The 21,877-nt window shown below is 43.1% G+C and overlaps 1 protein-coding gene across 3 annotated transcripts in view; it reads right to left on the reverse strand.

The window, feature by feature from the left end:
- Positions 1 to 3,147: 3,147 nt before the first annotated feature.
- Positions 3,148 to 21,877, reverse strand: part of rassf2a (Ras association domain family member 2a) — a 58,781-nt gene continuing 40,051 nt past the window's right edge. The window contains exons 4-11 of one of the 3 annotated variants that reach the window (XR_006955582.1): positions 16,661 to 16,812; positions 16,049 to 16,176; positions 15,690 to 15,832; positions 15,355 to 15,508; positions 13,657 to 13,778; positions 13,354 to 13,451; positions 4,728 to 5,755; positions 3,148 to 3,739 (exon numbers count right to left, since the gene is read on the reverse strand). Coding sequence is in view for 2 of the 3 variants with exons in the window: in XM_047015394.1 (XP_046871350.1) it covers positions 5,686 to 5,755; positions 13,354 to 13,451; positions 13,657 to 13,778; positions 15,355 to 15,508; positions 15,690 to 15,832; positions 16,049 to 16,176; positions 16,661 to 16,812 (867 nt within the window). In the remaining variant the exon portion in view is untranslated. Of the gene's footprint in view, positions 3,740 to 3,977; positions 5,756 to 13,353; positions 13,452 to 13,656; positions 13,779 to 15,354; positions 15,509 to 15,689; positions 15,833 to 16,048; positions 16,177 to 16,660; positions 16,813 to 21,877 lie in introns of those variants that run through there. The other 2 variants (XM_047015394.1, XM_047015393.1) reach the window with 2 other exon arrangements.

Consider the following 21,877-nt stretch of genomic DNA (forward strand, 5'->3'; position numbering starts at 1 on the left):
CTCAGTTACGGAGGAAATGTGCTTACCTCATCTCGTAGCAGAATGTCAGATGAACACATGGAGCAAGTCCTCCTCCTTCGTTACAACAGAATGTTTTGCCCAAAGCTACAATTTGATTGACTTTAAGCCTTCAGTATGGAGGCACATGCATCCATACCTCATCTCGTAGCAGAATGTCAGATGAACACATGGAGTAAGTCCTCCTTATTCGTTACAACAGAATGTTTTACCCAAAGCTACAATTTGATTGACTTTATGCCTTCAGTATGGAGGCACATGCCTTTGGCCCTTTTGAGTAAAAAAAAATACAGTGGATGTTCTACATTTTCTTTCATGTAAAATACGCTTGAAAAAAAACACACAAAAACACTGAGCAGAGGGCACGTTTTGATTCTTAAAACTTGGTTTACTCGTCTTTCTTTTCTAAGATTACATTGTGCTGTTGATTTACAGAATACACGTAAATTAAAGCCATTTTATTGATGTCTCTTTTCTGTGTTTTTCATTTTCACCTGTGGCATTGAAGTAATCCAAGTAATCAGATTACATTACTTTAATATTGTGATACTTGGATTAGGTTACTGATTACAATTTTTTACAGGTAATCTGTAATTGTATCGGATTAAATTTTTTACGTAATCCTCCCAACCCTGCTTGTACCCTATAAAAGATGGTCCTCCCGCCTTCAGAGGGGAGAGACATGATTGAGACCTAAGCCTGGTGTTGTGTTGTCATTTTATTGTCAGAGATCTGGTTTTCTCTTCCAATCTGCAGATTGATAAATACTTATATAAATCCAGAACTCAACTGAATTTAGTCACTCCGTTTATGAAGAGACGGACAAAACATTTTCTTCAAACACTACCCTTTTCCCATGTATAAAACTCCAAGATGAACATGATAGAATAGTCAGTGATGGGAAACCATTCACCAAGACGTTTTATACAAAACATGATTCTGAAGCCAAAATCTTGTCATTAGTATGTGGTTTGGAAGAAATACAGTTGATTTGAGTCAGTTTTACCTGTTTTAAACAGAAAAATAAGCACTGTCATGTAATATGTGGCACTGAAGTAAACACTCTCAAGTCACCCAGACTTCACGTCTCCTAGTTTGGTGTCATAAAACTGCAGATGGCATCTCTGCCAAATGGAGTTGAATCAACATTCATTGTATCAAGCTTGACCAAAATCCTTTCTGCCAACCGTAAACTTATTTTAAAACGCATTCATTGTACATAAGCCCAACATTTATATCAGAGGGTCACAATGACCCAGAGACAGCACGAGGGTGGCGGTGTCATAATAGACACTGCTGTGGGTCACAACGGCCCGAAGACTGCATGAGGGTGGCTGTGCAATGTCAATGCAGACAATGTAGACACGGCGGTGGGTCACAACGACCCAAAGACTGCGCGAAGGTGGTGGTACAATGTCAATGCAGACAATGTAGACATGGTGGTGGGTCACGACGACCCGAAGACAGCGCGAAGGTTCCTCCTAGTGGTAACTAGTGATATAACCTGATTCTAAAAACAAATCCCACAGGTGTGTGCGATGTGTTTCGAGAAGGTACCAGGGTTATAGCCAGCGTAAATTGTGAATATTGGATTTAAACCACCCCCTCCTCCCCCCTTCACATTCCCTCCCCTACGCATCGTCGTTTTTGTATTTTGCACCGACACGGCGGGGGGTCACAATGACCCCGAGACATTGCAAGGGTGGCGTAATGCACAACGCAGACACGGGGGGTTAAAGTTGTACCCCCCTCTTAATTTGTTTGTATATGTGAGCAGCCACAGAATTGTTTAGACAACGTACTTGTTTATAGTTAACAGGCTTGGCTTTGCTATCGGTATTACCCTTTATTCCTTCAATCGTTGCATTTGAAAGTAATTGAGTGGCACCACTGGCGAGAAAAATCTCACCTTCACTTTTCAACAATATCAAACGGATTAACAGTTCTATTGGCAGTAATGTATTTGGGTGATTGTATAGGCCAAAAGGCTTCTGAGTAAACTGTGAATGTGAAACTTTGTGCTTGAGGCAGAATTTATTGTAATATAATGTAAACGTCTTTATTCATTTAGATTCATGGTGTGTATAACAAATTCATTTTTATTCAAATTAACATACTGCATAAAGTATATATTATTACTTAAAATAAATGTTTTTTGACTGACATGACCATTTCATGAATGTTTAAACAATGATTTATAAAAGAGTGATTTGAAATATGTTACACACCCACCCGTGTGTAACATATTTGGTGTTACCAAATATATTTATAGATGTTTAAAGCCCACACATTATTCTAATTATTCACACACCACAGTAAATTCCATATTAATATATTGATAGACGTTTAAAGCTCAAACTAATCAATTAAAACTTCCTAAACGGCATAAATATATACAGACATTTTTGAACCCAACTCACAAGACTATACACACTAAATTGTATACAGAAACATTTGTATATAGAGCAACATTTTCAAGAACGTATTTAATATAAATTTAAAACCACACTAAAATCAATATATACATACTAAATGCCATGGCAATATATACATTTATGTTTAATCCCCAATCAAAGAGTAATTTAGTGTATATCGTTTTTTATGTGTTCTAACTGTATATGAATACCTCACATTTTTTGAGAAAGAATACAATTCATAGACCCCACAATTTAAACCCCACTCAAATCAATATACACACAATTGCATAATATGCAATTGCATAATTTATGCAATTGTGTTGTAATACAAGATAATTAAACCCCATTACAATCTTAGAGGTTTATAGCCCACACAAACACACACTAAATTACATCTATTTACAGGCATGTTTAGGCATGTCTTCAAAAAGTCTTCGGACCCCGTCACATTTTACTATGTTGTAATTGTAAATTGATTTAATTGCAATTGTTTCCCATTAATCTATACTCAATCACCCATAATGACAAAAACATGTTTTTATAAAGGTTTTCCAAATTCATGAAAAATCAAAAGCTGAAATCTTAGTGTTAGTGTTACAGTAGCGGCAAACACTAATATAAATTATACATAGACGTATGTGTTCAATGTTACCTTGTAAACATTCAGTTCTTTGAAAAAGTATCTGCATCTCCCCTCTTCTCCTCCATCCCTAAATCACCATCATCCAGTAGCCCATGACGAGGGCCATCAGAGAGCCGATGATGACAATGATGCTGTTATAGATGGGTCCACTGGATGCCCCTGCATAGTACTCTACATCTCCAGAGCCCTCTGGCCCCTCATAGCCAGGCCTGGGGCCATATCCACCCCCATAACGGGGATACCCCCCATAGCCATAACCCCCATACCCCATGCCTCCGTAACCCATGCCCCCATAGCCCATTCCTCCATACCCTGGTCGGCTGAGGGCTGAGCCAAGTACCGCTCCTCCCAGGGCCCCTGCTGCTGCTGCTCCGGCCACCTTCCCCGCACTGGCACCTCCACTCTGGGATGGGGCCATGGGGCGGTATGCCTGCCCCCCCTGGGGGTAACTGCCCCCTCGAGGGTAACTGCTACCTTGGGGGTAACTCCCCCCTCGAGGATAACTAGAGACACCAAAGCCCCGCCCACCACGACCAAAGCCCCCACCCCCATGCCCAAAGCTTCCTCCCCTTCTTGCCTCAGATATAGGGCTGAGGGTTGCCAGGAACAACAGGCAGGCTAAGGCAGTAAGGAGTTTGCGTTGGCGAGTCATAACTGTATCCTGGAATGAGAAAACATGAAATTAGTAATGGATTTCCCTGAGCCAAGCACTGCTCCCCCTTAATGCAATGTTGACATATTATGTAGATTAGATAACTACTTCCCGATGTTCTTATTCAGTTTTTTGAGTGTCTCATCATGGTTTGGGTTAGGATTAGACAGTATGATTCACAGTTTGAATTATCACTAATGCTTGACACTAATTTAAATGATTAGAAATTCTTCTCTACTGTGTTACAGAAAAACTTTTCACTCTATATCAGTTCATTATGAAGTAGTTTATTAAAACAAAACAGGTGCTGGACTGCAACCGTGGATAATAACAATACTTTCTTGTATTCTAAAAACCAACCCTCATAGTCAACAAAAAACTCAGAAGATTTTTGATTTTACTATTGATGACAATGGCAGGACTGAAGCTATAAGAAATTTTAACTGGTGAAGACAATTATAATGATGGTACTGCTAATCAATCAGTATTTTTTCTCACAGTCTATTCTCGTCCACATTAAGACAGCCTGTAATTAACCTCTGGGTCAAGACGCAGGTTTGGAGATAATCCCACTAGAGTGTTCCCAGATTGGAGGTTGTGGTTATGTGCAATGCAGCTCACACTCAATCACTGCAAAAGCCGGAGTTTTAGTATGTATATCTGAGTTAGGGCTGACATTAGGTGACTTTAACGGAATAGCCACATTTATAAAGGTATACAAATCTTGACACTTAAAGATTATTCAAACATGATGTATTATATATACACCTTAACAAATCTTGACACCTAAAGATTATTCAAACATTATGTATTACATGTACACTACTAAACAAATCTTGACACCTAAAGATTATTCAAACATTAAGTATTATATATACACTACTAAACTAATCTTGACATCTAAAGATTATTCAAACATGATGTATTATATATACACTACTAAACACAACATGTATTGAGGTTATTAAAAGCAACAAACACGGTAGAGCTGGCTCACCTGTTGAGTGGCTGAAGAAAGTTCAAATGATCAAGTGATTCAAATGCTGTTTCTCACTTTCCCTTGGTTCTTGTTTTGCTGTGAGGCAGGAGGCAAGTACAAAAGTGTGTGTGTATAGGCGTGTGATTGTTGGTCATGTCAATAACTGTCTGATAGTGTGCGTCAGCCAGTTATATAAATCTCCAGAGTCCAGTCTTGTTCAGACAGGTGGAGGGCATCTCTCTGTCCTTCCTCCACATTGGCTACATAGAGTCAACAGTGTTCCTTGATCCTCGTAACAGTATAAGCCTCATCCGAACAAGACATTAGTGTGTGTTTCTGTTCTATATAAGTCTGAGAATACCATAAGCCCTCCATAACAAGACTTAGAATACCTTTGAGTTACATAAATTTGCTCTGAGTGATTGCAAACTGTGATGTGTATGAAAGTGCAATACATAAAACACATAAAACAATGATTATAACACAATAAAATTAAATATTTTTATCAAGGGCATACTTCTCCTTCAATAACTTGAGATGAATAGATTCAATATTTATTTTAAACATAACATATCTTTTATTAAAAATGTTTTAAACTAATGGCATCGCAGGAGGGATTTTCAGTCAGGTAGTCTCAATGTAACATTACCAAAACATTACAAAATCAGGAAATACACAAAGGTCTTGAAAAAGAACCCTCCCCGACTTCATAAAATACATACAATACACAAAGGTCTTGAAAAAGAACCCTCCCCCGACTTCATAAAATACATACAGACCTTTCACAGCATTAATTGAGACCGTGTTTTTGTGCTTGTGTTTTGGATTGAATTTAAACAGTAAAATGTAACTTCCATCCAGACATTTTAGCATTCCATGACAACGTGACGTATCTGGTTTCAGTGTGGTTGGGTAGGTGGGTGGTAGTGGAGACCCTCGGTTTCTGGAGAAGTTGGACATCTGGTCCTTGGGAAACTCACATGCATGTGGTCCCCTCTGGGGTACAGCACAGCTGTTTCTCAATAACACAACGTAAATAGGTGTACCTAGAGAGGAAGAAGGGATAGAATGAGGTAGAAAGAAAGGGAGTATCAAGATAGAACAGTGGTTCCCAAACTGGGGTGCGCGCACCCTTAGTGGTGCACAGACTGACCACCGGGGGTGCGCGAGAGAATGTTTGTAATGGCGGGGGAAAGAAAATGGTCTCTATTTTTTTTACGTATTTAACAGAAGTAAACTTCACATGCCAAAGTTGTATTGAGAAATACAATTTCACGTTACAAGATGTAAATTACTCATGATTTAACTTCATTTTACAAGCATGTCTGTGTCACAATAGCCCCGCCTTGTTCATTATAGGCGCCAAGACGGCTAAGTGATAATTCATTCATTTATTCTTTGCTTACTACGTTCATCAAAATGGAGACCTGGTTAAAAACAGGCACTTTGAAGAAATCAAGGCACAGTAGGAGTGAGCCATCTACGTCCTCGGCATTTTCTGTGAAGATGTGCACCGACCACGGCGCTGAATATATGGAGAAACCCGACCAAACAGACTCAGGGGATCATGGACGGGGTGAGGAGGCGGGAACAGAGAAACCTAACAGATGTGCTGAACAGAGAAACCTACCAGATGTTCTGGTCAATAAAAATAGGCCTACATTCAAGAGTGAGAAAATGTCAAGTAAGAAACGCAAATACAGTGACAGTTACATTGGTTTCAGGTTTACATCAATTGGTGATGCAGAAAGTCCAAACCCGCAATGTGTTGTCTGTGGTTAAGTTTTAGCTAATAGCAGTCTCAAGCCCTCATATATGGTCCGGCACATACAAACAAGACATAGTCAATTACAAGACATGCCTGCAAGTTTTGGTAACACTTTAGATGAACTCACCAAATTCATAATTTATGAACCAATTTGTTACTTATTAGTTAATGGTTTGTTCACCATTAGTTATTTGTTGTTCATACAAAATGTATCATTAGTAAAGCATTAGTAAAGCTAAACCCTAACCAAAACTTAAACCCTAAACCTAAACCCTAGCCCTAAACCTAACCCTAACTGTGTGAACAAATGCTTTACTAATGATACATTTTGTATAAAAAATAAATAACTAATGGTGAACAAACCGTTAACTAATAGGTAACAAATTGGTTAATAAATTATGAATTTGGTGAGCTCATCTAAAGTGTTACCCAAGTTCTTTGTTACTCCAAATTGGAGGAACTGCCGAAGAAGAAAAAAAGTATCCACTCCCATTCAGGCTTAGGGACTTCAAAAAATGCACAGAAAGCTTCATATCTGGTGAGCTACCGCATAGCTAAAAAAGGTATACCCCACACAATTGGAGAAAATCTGTGCTTACCCGTTGCCAAACACATGGTAAACTGTGTGCTCGGGGAGAAAACAGCAAAGACGTTGGACAAAATCCCTCTCTCTGACAATACTGTGGCTCATTGCATTGATTCGATATCTACTGACATCCTCAGCCAGCTAATAAGCAGAATAAAAAACTGTGAATTCTTCTCACTGCAAGTCGATGAGTCTACTTACATAGCGAACCTATCTAATCTTCTGGTGTATGTCTGTATTTATTTGAGAACACAGTTCATGAAGATGTGTTGTTTTGCTGTCCCCTTGTCACACATTCAACAGGGGAAAATATTTTTTTATTTTATGGATAGCTTTTTCAGAGCACACGTAATTGACTGGATGCGCTGCGTTGGAGTTTGTACAGACGGGGAGACACAGAGGCCCATTCATCCACAAGGCCCTAGCAACAAAAAACATGCCAGGTGAACTTTTGTCTGTACTTCATGACGTTGTGAAATCGTCAACTTCATCAAGGCTCGTCCATTAAATTCACGGATTTTTCGCACTATATGCAACAAAATGGGCACACAGCCAATTTACAGATTGTAAATTATGGCTACTTATATATATTTTTATTTTTTTTATTCCCCTTAGTATTAGCTAGACCCCCCTTAGTGTAAGCTAGACTTTGCTCCTTTTGTATAGTTAGTCCACATATTTAAATTTCAATATTCCTATATGTTTAATGTATATACCTCCCTGCCAAAGTAAATTCCTTTTTGTGCAAACACTCATGGCGAATAAAATCCCTTCTGATTCAATTTCAAGTCTTTTATTTGTCAGGTGCACAGAGCAACACAAGGTTAGACTGGGCACTGAAATTCTTAAGACAAGACAACGCAAGCACCTGGCATAACATAACATATACAGTGCCCTCCAAAAGTATTGGAACAGTGAGGCCAATTCCTTTATTTTTGCTGTAGACTGAAAACATTTGGGCTTGACATCAAATAATGAACGTGAGACCAGAGATCAACGTTTCAGCTTTTATTTCCAGGTATTTACATCAGGATCTGATGCACAACTAAGAAAATATCACATTTTGTTTGAATCCACCCATTTGTCATGTGAGCAAAAGTATTGGAACAGATATACTTAAAACATATTTAAGTGAATAAGACTTAATATTTAGTTGCAAATCCTTTGCTTTCAATAACTGCAGCAAGTCTGTGACCCATTGACGTCACCAAACTTTTGCATTCTTCCTTTTTGATGCTTTCCCAGGCTTTCACTGCAGCCTCTTTCAGTTGTTGTTTGTTTTGTGGGGTTCCTCCCTTCAGTCTCCTCTTAAGCAGGTAAAATGCATGCTCTATAGGGTTTAAGTCTGGAGATTGACTTGGCCAGTCTAATACCTTCCATTTCTTGCCCCTGATAAACTCCTTTGTTGTTTTGGCAGTGTGTTTTGGGTCGTTATCTTGCTGCATGATGAAGGCACTGCCAATCAGTTTGGTTGCATCTTTCCTTAAATTGGCAGACAAAATGTTTCTTTAGACTTCCGAGTTCATTTTGCTGCTGCCATCATGTGTTACATCCTCAATGAAGATTAATGAGCCCGTCCTAGAAGAAGCCATGCAAGCCCAAGCCATGACATTACCTCCACCGTGTTTCACAGATGAGCTTGTGTGTTTGGGATCATGAGCAGTTCCTTTCTTTCTCCAAACTTTAGCCTTTCCATCACTTTGGTAAAAGTTAATCTTTGTCTCATCAGTCCATAAAACTTTGTCCCAGAATTGTTGAGGTTCATCTCTGTACTTTTTGGCAAATTCCAGCCTGGCCTTCCTATTCTTCTTGCTAATGAGTGGTTTGCATCTTCTGGTGTAGCCCTTGTACTTTTGTTCATGAAGTCTTCTGCGAACAGTAGATAGTGATACCTTCACTCCTGCCATCTGGAGGTTGTTGCTGATCTCACTAACAGTTGTTTTAGGGTCTTTCTTTACAGCTCTCACAATGTTTCTGTCATCAACTGCTGATGTTTTCCTTGGTCTACCTGTTCGACGTCTGTTACTTAGTACACCAGTAGTTTTCTTCTTCTTCAGGACATTCCAAATGGTTGTACTGGCTATGGCCAATGTTTCTGCAATGGCTCTGATTGATTTTCCATCTTCTCTAAGACTCACAATTGCTTGTTTTTCACCCAAAGACAGCGCTCCGGTTTTCATGTTGTTTTCACCTCTGAATACAGTCTGCATAGACAAAACCTATCTTACCCAATCTGAACCTGAGTGTAGACATTCAGTGGTATTTATTGATTGAATAATGTATGTAATAGGACACACCTGGGCAACAAAACACACCTGTCAGTCATATGTTCCAATACTTTTGCTCACGTGACAAATGGGTGGGTTCGAACAAAAAGGTGATATTTTCTAATTTGTGCATCAGATCCTGATGTAAATACCTGGAAATAAAAGCTGAAACGTTGATCTCTGGTTTCACATTCATCGTTTGATGTCAAGCCCAAATGTTTTCAGTGTACAGCAAAAATAAAGGAATTGGCCTCACTGTTCCAATACTTTTGGAGGGCACTGTAAGTACACAGAACAAATTTACATCTATGCTGAGCTTAGATAAGTGAACTTCCTAAATATACAGATAGCAATAAATAAACGACTATACTAACCCTAACACTAAAACCCTAATACACAAAAAAAACCTGTTACAACCCTATAACCTAATCTAACCTAAGTGGAGTACAGTGCAGTAGTGCAAATTTGCAGATCAGTGACTATGTCAATGACCAAACAGGAGCCTGGTGGCGAGGTACAGTGAGGTACAGTAGTGCAATGTTACTGAAAGAGCAACCAGTAGCTGAAAGTGACAGTGTATAAGTGACTAGTGTGCAGTAAAAATGTCCATATCAGTGTCCATTGAGAAGCCTGATGACCCTTGGGTAGAAACTGTTGTCCAGTCTGCGTGTGCGCGACCGGATGCTGCGGTAACGCCTGCCAGAAGGCAACGGGGTAAAGAGACTGAAGGATGGGTGGGAACAGTCTCTTAGAATCCTGCTGGCTTTCCTTAGGCAACGTGTGTGGTAGGTGTCCTGTAGGGCTGGGAGCTTCCTGCCGATGATGAACTCAGCAGAACGGACCACACTTCGTAGGGCCTTGCGGTCCCGGTCTGTGCAGCTCCCATACCACACTGTGATACAACCAGTCAGAATGCTCTCTATAATGCATCTGTAAAAGTTAGTAAGGATGACTGAGTCCATACCAAACTTCTTCAGTCTCCTCAGGAAGAAGAGGCGCTTACGGGCCGCTTTGACCACCTTGTCCGTGTGAACAGACCAGGTGAGGTCATTGCTGATGTTCACCCCGAGGAACTTGAAGCAGCTGACCTTCTCCACTTCCGATCCATTGATGAATAGGGGTGCATGCTCCTCCTCCTGCCGCCTCCTAAAGTCCACAATCATCTCCTTGGTCTTGCTGATGTTAAGAGAGAGGTTGTTGTCCTGACACCATGATGTCAGGGTGTCAACCTCCTCTCTGTAGGCTGACTCGTCACTGTCAGAGATGAGGCCCACGATGGTTGTGTCGTCAGCAAACTTAACAAGGAGATTGGAGCTGTGTGTTGCCGCACAGTCGTGAGTGAACAAGGAGAACAGGAGAGGGCTGAGCACACAGCCCTGGGGGGTGCCTGTGTTGGTGATCAGTACGGATGAGGTGCGGTCACCGATTCTCACCACCTGTGGCCTCCCTGTCAGGAAGTGGAAGATCCACTTGCAGAGGGAGGTGCTTAGTCCCAGGTCCACAAGCTTGGAGACCAGTCTGGAGGGGATGATGGTGTTGAATGCAGAGCTGTAGTCAATGAACAGCATCCTCACATATGTATTCCCCTTGTCCAGGTGGGAGAGAGCGGTGTGCATAGTCAGAGCGATGGCATCGTCTGTAGACCTATTGGACCGGTATGCAAACTGCATAGGGTCCAGTGTGGGGGGCAGCGAGGAGCAGATGAATGATTTGACTAGCCGCTCGAAGCACTTCATGATGATAGAGGTCAGTGCTATTGGGCGATAGTCGTTCAGACATGTGACCTTGGTGTTCTTGGGCACAGGGATGATGGTGGTCCTCTTGAAGCAGGTGGGGAGTACAGACAGGTTAAGGGAGAGGTTGAAGATGTCACTGAAGACCCCTGCCAGCTGGTCAGTGCAGCCCCTAAGGGCCCTACCTGATATGCCGTCTGGGCCAGGTGCCTTGCGAGGGTTGATCTTCTTAAAGCATAGCCTCACCTCGGCTACAGTTAGTGTAGGCACACCACTGGCTTGGCCTTCAGGTAGCTCCACTGCAGGGGGGTCACTGTCCCTCTCAAAGCTAGCGTAGAAGGAGTTCAGCTCGTCTGGCAGTAGGACAGAGGACTGGGTCTCATTGTAGCCTCTCCCTTTGTAGTCTGTAATGGCTTTAAGTCCACTCCACATGCGCCTGGGGTCAGAGCCATGGTAGCTGGACTCCACCTTGGTCCTGTAGGCCCTTTTCGCTGCTTTGATGGCCTTCAGAAGGTCGTATCTGGCCTTCCTGTACTCTTCAGGGTCCCCAGAATTAAAGGCGACAGTACGGGCTCTCAGCTTGGCCCAGACCGCGGCATCAACCCAGGGCTTCTGATTTGGGAAAGACCGGATAACCTTCTTGGGGACAACGTCATCAATGCAGTGCTGGATGTAGCTGGAGACAGTGTCTGAGTATTCGTTAATGTCCCCATCTGCTGCGTCCCTGAACATCAGCCAGTCAGTGGTGTCAAAGCAGTCCTGGAGGGTCGCCACACACTCGTCACTCCATAGGTGAACTGACCTCTCAACCGGTCTGACCTGTTTGAGCTTTTGTTCATATGCGGGGAGGAGAAGAATGGAGGTGTGATCAGCCTTCCCTAAGGCAGGGCGGGGGAGGGGTTTGTAACTGCCCTTGAATGTTGTATAACAATGGTCAAGGATCTGGTCTCCACGTGTGAAGAAGTCAATGTGCTGATAGTATTTGGGCAGGACTTTCTTCATGTTAGCTCTGTTGAAATCACCAACAACAATGAAGGCTGCCTCTGGGTGCACATTTTCCAGACCATTGATAATCCCATACAGTTCATCCAAAGCAGCGGCCTTGTCTACCTGGGGGGGGATGTAGACTGCACTCATGACGACCGCAGTGAATTCCCGAGGTAGATAGAAGGGTCTGATTTTTACAGTTAGCAGCTCAAGGACCGGAGAGCAGTGAGATGCTAATACCGCTACATCCGTAGCCCAGAGAGAGTTAACCATAACACAGACCCCTCCGCCCCTGCACTTCCCTGAGTCAGCTGTTCTGTCCTGGCGGTATATGGTGAATCCCAACGGGGTAACCGCTGCGTCGGAGATCTCCAAAGACAGCCAGGTCTCAACGAACGCCAGTACACAGCAGTTCCTGATGTCCCGTTGGAATTTGACACGAGCGTTAAGTTCATCCATTTTGTTGTCGATGGACTGAACGTTAGCTAGTAAGATGGTTGGAAGAGCAGGTTTGAAGCACCGTTGCCGAGTTCGAACAAGGACTCCAGCACGCCGGCCACGTTTCTTCTTTCTCCGTCTAGCGGGTAAACAGAACGGCGAAACAGCAAAGGGCCAGCTGCAGTCCGAGCTCGCACTCCGATAAGTGGAATTAAAGTTCGTAAAATGATCCTTGCCAAGTGACAACTTAATGTTCAGAAGTGTCTGCCGGTCGTACTGAATAAACGACAATATAACATTGACAAAACAAGTAACGAACACTAAAAAGACAAACAAAAAGCTGGGTTTTTGCGGAGCTCTTGTTGACGCAGCCATCTCGTAGGCGCGCCGGAACCCTGGTCCTGATTCTGATTACCCCGAATTTTGATGATCTGTGTGCTAAACATGCAGGCCCATCCATCTCACAAAAAAAACGTAATGGTAATTTTTTGTATTTATAGCTGAGTTTTCTAATCTACAGTGAATATATTATATTATATAAACAGTATTTAGTTATTGCAATAACAAATTTTGAAGTTTAACCAGAGTAAGGTGTTGGGGGGTGCTTGACAGCACTAGAAAAGGGGTGCGTGCAGCAAAAGGTTTTGGAACCACTGACATAGAACAACTTGAGCAAGTTGAGAGAATAATTTATATATCAGTCAAGGGTATGAAGGTGGATGTTTAATTAATGAATAGATGCAAGTAATATAATATAGAATTCTGAAATTACAGATACAGTATAACATTGCAGATATAAAAATATATATAAATGTGTTTGTAGATATAGAAATATATATAAATGTTATAGCATATGCTAGTGTACCTTCTTCTGAGCTTCTGCACTTCTCTGTCTTCCTCTTCCTTCAGCTTGGTGATAAAACTCTGCAGTACCGGCATCTCAAACTTGATATACTGCGCCACCTTGTGGTAGAAGAGGAGAATGCAGTCAGCAAACTAACTTTCTATACCTCATTCTCACTAAATCACACATTGATGTTTACCTGAGGGGGGAACCATGGGTTTACACTATTATCCTAAAATTACAGAAAACAGAAGGTTGTGACAGATATGGTGGGGTTACACAGTAGAGAAGGACCCCATCCAATTGGCTGTTGCAGTGTCTTACGTCATAAGTGACCTCCTCTCCTAGGTCCTGCTCCATCAGGAAAATCCTGCAAACCTGCTCACATGGACCATGCAGTACTCTGACAACCAGGGGGTAGTCACAACGCTGCAGCTTCATTCGCTCTACAACAAACAGACAATTTGGTTTGAGACACAAAACTTTTCTCATACCCCTTTTCCACCAGCATGAACCAGGTGCTTGTTCAGAGCTGGTGCTAGTGCCGGTTCGGAGTTGGTTCAACTGGCAAGCCTTCCAAAAAACAGTTTGATTTTCCATGGGCTAGAGAGCCTCCACAGAGCCAGGTCACACATTACTGAATTTGTCTCTCATCTTTCCCAGCGCCAGGCACAAGATTAACAATTATTGATAAGAGTATATTTTGTCTATTTGTCAGGTTGAACAGATGTTCAGGGTCAGGAGAAAGTACTAGGTTAAACTTCCCTTGTGATGACTACGGGGAGAGCTTCACCTATGATCTCTCTCTGCCCTGAGAGTGGTCATGGGCTAGGAGCTGTGAATCTTTCTCTGTGACTGTTACTGTCTGACTGTCACTATCTATGTTTACTTTCTTGTGCCCTATAAAAGATAGTCCCCTGGCCTTAAGAGCTGAGAGAGACATGACGCAGACCTAAGCCTGGTGTTGTGTCATTTATTGTCAGAGGTCTGGTTTTCTCTCCCAATCTGCAAATTGATGACACTTATAAAAATCCGGAACTCAAATGACCTCTGTCACTCCATTAATGAAGAGACGGACAAAACACTTTCTTCATCACTGGTTACATAGAATCTGCGTATGTATTAAATGTCTGTGGTTTGTATATCTCGAAAACAGTTCATCCAATAAACTTCAAACTTGGCAGGTGGGTCAAGCAGTGGCGATTTTAGACTCTTTTTAGCGGTGCTCAATCACCCCTAAATTTAATCTCAGCACCCCAAACAAAAACAAAAAACAAAAAAAGATTATTGTTTATTATCATTTGATGCTGGTAGTTTATGAAGAAAGGGACATCCTTAGTTTTTTCATTCATTCATTCAATATTTTACATAATAATAAATAAATGAATTAATTGTTATCCAGTGAACTTAGGGATTTATTAGCAAGGGGGTTTAGCACTTTTGCAAGGCACTGTACTGTATTCATGTCACATTCTCATTGGGGGCTGAGCACCCCTAAAAGACTGATCCTAGAACCCCCCCTGGTGTCAAGTGAGAAGTTTGGATGAAACGAAATGAATTGAATTTAGAATGAGAATGAAATTGAAATGAAATTTCATTACCTAACATCGCCGAAAATGTCGGAACACATTTTACATGAGAATCTATCTTGTTTATTCAACCACCTATTTAAAGTTTCAACAACCAATTTGTTGATAAAAACATCTTAAAACAACATCCCGTGACACAATAGCAGAAGTATTTTTACATGATAACTGGCTACAGTTGAGAGTTTTCTCCTAAGCATTGGACTTGCTGGTTACGATAACGGTACCTGTCCCCCGCCTCTGATATAAGTGGTTCTAGAGTGGTACCAGAAACTATTTGGGGCCAAGTTGGAACCATTTTCCTGGTTCAGAGCCAGTTGAAACACAAAGATGTGGTTCAAGATTGGGCACTGGCTCCGAACCAGAACTCAAACTGCCTTTGTGGAAAAGGGGTATGAGGGACTGTTTCTGTGCAGATGCAGTCTCACATAGTCACCTCCACTGGTGTGTACGAGGTAGAGCGCGAAGTCGTCTGGGCTGTTCTCAATTTTGAACTTGTTGAGGAGAACTCTGAGCACCTGAGGTGTGGTCATACAGCTGTTGATACGGACATTGGTCACTGACCCGTATGCAGGGGTGAAAACTGCAGTCTGAGAAAGAAAAACCAAGGGCAAGAGGTGTAAAAGTGGGGGAGAGAGGGAGAAAAGGAAGAGCGAGAGGAAGAGTAGGATGAGAAGGGAAGCGAAAAGGAAGAGAGAGGAAAAATATAGGGGCAATGAGGTTTATTCAAATACAACCTGGTAGTTGAAATTTACAGTGTGTAAAGCCTGCCTTGTGGTTGTAGAAGTGCCCATTGATGGAAAAGCGGTGTCGTCGTATCCTTCTCTGGTCGCTAGATGACCGTCTCTGGCCTCCCCTCAAAACCCCAGCATCACTCTTTGTCCTCAAAAGCTGAGTGGAGCTCTCGTACTCTTCTGTTCAATCACAACAGAGGGAACAGAAGATCAGAGCATGCTCTGAAATGTATTCTGACTTCACATGCTGCAAGAAAGCCAATATGTGTAACATATTAATCATCAATATAACCTTACTGATGCACCATCAATAGAACTGTACTGACTGCTCAATAAGTTTAACCCTGTACTGACTGCTCCATCAATATATCCCTGTACTGACTGTTTAGGCCCCACCTTCCCCCTGGTCCTCCTGCACATCGTTGTCTTCTGGTTGGCTCTCTGGGGCTGTCACCTCCACAGTGGGCAGGGCCTGCTGTGTTGCCTCCACAATGGGCGGAACTTGCTGTGAAGTCTCTGTGTTGCTAGGTATAAAGTGTGTTTTTTTAACTTGTTGTTTAGAAAAGAGTAAAGTTTTCAGGAAAGAAGTGTTATGGTTACAAAAGACAGAAAAACAGAGAGGCTAAAACACAAAAACACAGCGACTAAATAGACTAAAGTAACAAGCTGACAAACATGTCACACATTCAATAACCACTCCCTTCCTCTCCATCACACTCATATTCCATAATGGGTTCGGGCTAAACATCCTCTCATAGTGGTTTAGGGTTATCCATCTTTATAAAGGGTTTAAAGGAACTCCACTGAACGTCTGATGAATTACTCACAATGGTGTGCATCTGGATAACAACAGAGATGGACAAGCAGACAACACAGTGGCAACAGAGATGGACAAGCAGACTAGACAGAGACAACAGAACAAAAATACCAAACTGAGATAGAGAGGAGAGCACACAGCCCAAGGTTATAAAGACTGCGAACGCGAGAAAGAGGGCAAGAGACACATACCTCTGGGTGTCCAAGGCACAGCCAGAGTGCCAGGATGTTGAGGAGGGAGGAGGTCTGATTCTCTCGTGGTCATCCTGCATCTGAAGTCTGATTGGTCGACGTAAACCCCAGGCGATATTGAGCAACCCCTCAACGATGAGCTCACCCTCTTCCTGTTAACAGAGAAGCAAAGATCACACACACAGCTACGGTTGCAACAAACGTTTATTTTGATAATTGACTATTTGATAAACGATTATTAGAACGATTAATGGACTAATCGTCGAGAGACATTGTCATTCACCATTTAATTAACAAGTAACTGACTGACAGATGCACCATTCTGCCTAGTATGTACTTTTGTATGTCATTTGAATGTGGAACAAAAAAAGTTTTATTTTGGGATCAACTATAGTTAGTTACGTTATTGCAGGCAATTAAAATAGGTCTTGTCAGATCAAATGACTTGTCGACAACAGAAATATTTGTTGACAATTGAAAAAATAAAATAATAATAATTCAGCCCTACACACAGAAATGATAGGAGCTGACTAATTATTACAACTGATTTTCAGCCTTTATTTTCAATATATATTTACCGTATTTTCCGGACCATAAGTCACACTTTTTTTCATAGTTTGGCTGGTCCTGCAACTTATAGTCAGGTGCGACTTATGTAGCAAAAAATATATATAATTTACATTTACATTTATTCATTTAGCAGACGCTTTTATCCAAAGCGACTTCCAAGAGAGAGCTTTACAAAATGCATAGGTCACTGATAATAACAACAAGATAGCCCCAAAGCTATACATTGTGAACAACCAAAAAATAAGTGCCAAAGGGAAAATACAGAGAGCATACAGTTAAGCAAGTTACAATTCAAACAACATGAATCTGTAAGTGCAAGTGTACCTGTAGAAAAACAAGCAACTGAAAAATAAAATATAAGATTATAAGATTATAATATAAGATTAAAAAATATAAGATTGACAAAAATAGAATACAACAGTTTAAATCAGCTACCACTAACCAACAAGAGGAAGAAGACCATAGGTGGCGGGTGGAGGTGTAAGGCTCCAACCTCCTCGTTAAGTTTGCTGACGACACAACCATCGTGGGCCTCATCTCTGACAGTGACGAGTCAGCCTACAGAGAGGAGGTTGACACCCTGACATCATGGTGTCAGGACAACAACCTCTCTCTTAACATCAGCAAGACCAAGGAGATGATTGTGGACTTTAGGAGGCGGCAGGAGGAGGAGCATGCACCCCTATTCATCAATGGATCGGAAGTGGAGAAGGTCAGCTGCTTCAAGTTCCTCGGGGTGAACATCAGCAATGACCTCACCTGGTCTGTTCACACGGACAAGGTGGTCAAAACGGCCCGTAAGCGCCTCTTCTTCCTGAGGAGACTGAAGAAGTTTGGTATGGACTCAGTCATCCTTACTAACTTTTACAGATGCACTATAGAAAGCATTCTGACTGGTTGTATCACAGTGTGGTATGGGAGCTGCACAGACCGGGACCGCAAGGCCCTACGAAGTGTGGTCCGTTCTGCTGAGTTCATCATCGGCAGGAAGCTCCCAGCCCTACAGGACACCTACCACACACGTTGCCTTAGGAAAGCCAGCAGGATTCTAAGAGACTGTTCCCACCCATCCTTCAGTCTCTTTACCCCGTTGCCTTCTGGCAGGCGTTACCGCAGCATCCGGTCGCGCACACGCAGACTGGACAAAGTTTCTACCCAAGGGTCATCAGGCTTCTCAATGGACACTGATATGGACATTTTTACTGCACACTAGTCACTTATACACTGTCACTTTCAGCTACTGGTTGCTCTTTCAGTAACATTGCACTACTGTACCTCGCCACCAGGCTCCTGTTTGGTCATTGACAAAGTCACTGATCTGTAAATTTGCACTACTGCACTGTACTCCATTTAGGTTAGATTAGTTTATAGGGTTGTAACAGGTTTTTTTTTTTTTTTTTTTTTTGTGTATTAGGGTTAGTATAGCGTACTATTTATTGTTATCTGTAATTTAGGAAGTTTTAGTGTTAGGGTTAGTATAGTCGTTTATTTATTGCTATCTGTATATTTAGGAAGTTCACTTATCTAAGCTCAGCATAGATGTAAATTTGTTCTGTGTACTTATATGTTATGTTATGCCAAGTGCTTGCGTTGTCTTGTCTTAAGAATTTCAGTGCCCAGTCTAACCTTGTGTTGCTCTGTGCACCTGACAAATAAAAGACTTGAACTTGAAGGCTGCAGGAGAGACTTGATGTAGTTTGGTGCAGTCCCGTTCACTGCTCGGAAGGTCAGTACCAGGGTCTTGAATCTGATGCGGGCCGTGATGGGTCGCCAGTGGAGGAAGATGAGGAGCGGGGTAACGTGGGAGCGTCTGGGTAGATTGTAGACCCGGCGGGCCGCTGCCTTCTGAATCCTCTGAAAAGGGCGGGTTGCGCATGCTGGGAGACCGGCGAGCAGTGACTTGCAGTAGTCCAACTTGGAGAGGACAAGTGCTTGGACAAGTCGCTGGGTGGAGTGCTCAGACAGATATTTCCTGATCTTCCGGATGTTGTAGAGGGTGAATCTACACGACCGGGAGACTGAAATTTAACATGTTTTTAAATGTTAATTCATACTGACTGACATGAACCAACGAGTTCAACGGATTCAGTGATGTGGAATGAGATCGGGAGCTTGGTGAACTAGCTTACTTGGATTTTATGAAATACATTTCTAAATAAATGTGTCTTATAGTGCAGTGCGACTTATATATGTTTTTTTCCTCACATGACAAATTTTTTGACTGATGCGACTTATACTCCGAAGCGACTTATAGTCCGAAAAATATGGTAGAGTAAAAATATGTTTTTTGTCTTTTTACGGCTTTATTTATTCACAGGACAACAGCTTTGGTGAGCGAGAGAGCTATGTTTCGAAGGTAACTGCACACACAGCAGTTGCTGTGTTAGCTGTTGCTTGCAGCCAGCTTGTGAACATTGCTAACGTAGTTTAGAGGAAGTACGCATTTAGCAGACGCTTTTATCAAAAGCAACTTCCAAAAGTGCATAGGTCACTGATCATAACAACGAGATAGCCCCAAACATTGCGGGTAGCCAAAACAATAAACATACATTAAATGTGTTAGTTAAGGTGTTAGGGTTTGCTGTGGGGGGGGGGAGTCTAGTCTAATGTGTTCTGTGGGGGGGGGGGGGGGCGTTTATACGATAGACTAATGCATTTTGCAGAGAAGGGACAGTTTGGAATGAAAGGGAGCAAACAGCAGTATTTTCTCTAGGATTTTTTTTTGCAGTGGGGGCAGGTCTGTTCGAAACCCCTTGATCTGTCACATCAAAATTTGTATTTGGGACAGCCTTGAAATTTGAGTGAGAATGTCGCCCAGTAAACTGCATAGTATTAGGCGGCAGCAATGTCTTCACGTCATGTCACAAACTTAATCATTTTTACAGTTTTACAGTTCAAATCTACAGCCAAAAAATATGATATGGGAATTCTGCTTTTTGCACCTAAAATACAAACGTGAGCAAAGGCAGCAATCGTTATCGATTCAACAGACGTGCAATTTACTGTAGCTAGCAGGGGAAGAATACAAACAACAAAAATCACCAGTTAACTTAATTTAAATTAGCAAGAACAATAGACTAATACAATAACAGGCTTAAATGAACTGACAACATAAGTTATAAGATTTACGCTACAGTTCTCAAGGACGCATGCACTCTAACAATCACTGCTGATAGACGGCCTAAAATGTTGTACAGCCCTATTTCTGATACCGTCCGTCCGTCATCTGCCGCTTGTCCGGGGATCGGGCAATCTGCCGCTTGTCGCGGGGGCAGCGACCTAAGCAGGGAGGCCCAGACTTCCCTCCCCCCGGCCACTTCCGCCAGCTCTTCCTGGGGGACCCCGAGGCGTTCCCAGGCCAGCCGAGAGACATAGTCCCTCCAGCGTGTCCTGGGTCTTCCCCGGGGCCTCTTCCCAGTGGGACGTGCCCGGAACACCTCACCAGGGAGGCGTCCAGGAGGCATCCTAATCAGATGCCCGAGCCACCTCAGCTGGCTCCTCTCGACGCGGAGGAGCAGCGGTTCTACTCCGAGCCCCTCCCGGATGTCCGAGTTTCTCACCCTATCTCCAAGGGAGAGCCCGGACACCCTGCGGAGAAAGCTCATTTCGGCCGCTTGTATTTGCGATCTCGTTCTTTCGGTCACTACCCATAGTTCGTGACCATAGGTGAGGGTAGGAACGTAGATCGACTGGTAAATAGAGAGCTTCGCCTTTCGACTCAGCTCCTTCTTCACCACGACGGACCGATGCAGAGCCCGCATCACTGCGGACGCCGCACCGATCCGCCTGTCGACCTCGCGCTCCATTCTTCCCTCACTCGTGAACAAGACCCCGAGATACTTGAACTCCTCCGCTTGGTTCAGGATCTCCTCCCCGACCCGGAGATGGCACTCCACCCTTTTCCGGTCGATAACCATGGCCTCAGATTTGGAGGTGCTGATTCGCATCCCAGCCGCTTCACATTCGGTTGCGAACCGCTCCAGTGAGAGCTAAAGGTCACGGCCCGATGAAGCCAACAGGACCACATCATCCGCAAAAAGCAGCGACCCGATCCTGAGGTCACCAAACCGGACCCCCTCAACACCCTGGCTGCGCCTAGAAATTCTGTCCATATAGGTAATGAACAGAATCGGTGACATAGGGCAGCCCTGGCGGAGTCCAACCCTCACCGGAAACAAGTTTGACTTACTACCGGCAATGCGGACCAAACTCTGGCACCGGTCGTACAGGGACCGGACAGCCCCGATCAGGAAATCCGGTACCCCGTACTCTCGGAGCACCCCCCACATGAGCCCCCGAGGGACACGGTCGAACGCCTTTTCCAAATCCACAAAACATGTGTAGACTGGTTGGGCGAACTCCCATGTACCCTCCAGGACTCCGCGGAGGGTATAAAGCTGGTCTACTGTTCCACGGCCAGGACGAAAACCACATTGCTCCTCCTGAATCCGAGGTTCGACAATCCGACGGACCCTCCTCTCCAGGACCCCTGAATAGACTTTCCCAGGGAGGCTGAGGAGTGTGATCCCCCTAAAGTTGGAGCACACCCTCCGGTCCCCCTTTTTAAAGAGGGGAACCACCACCCCGGTCTGCCAGTCCAGAGGCACTGTCCCCGATGTCCACGCGATGTTGCAGAGTCGTGTCAAC

This window comes from Hypomesus transpacificus, unplaced genomic scaffold, assembly GCF_021917145.1.
Source record: "Hypomesus transpacificus isolate Combined female unplaced genomic scaffold, fHypTra1 scaffold_30, whole genome shotgun sequence".
Classification (NCBI taxonomy): domain Eukaryota; kingdom Metazoa; phylum Chordata; class Actinopteri; order Osmeriformes; family Osmeridae; genus Hypomesus; species Hypomesus transpacificus.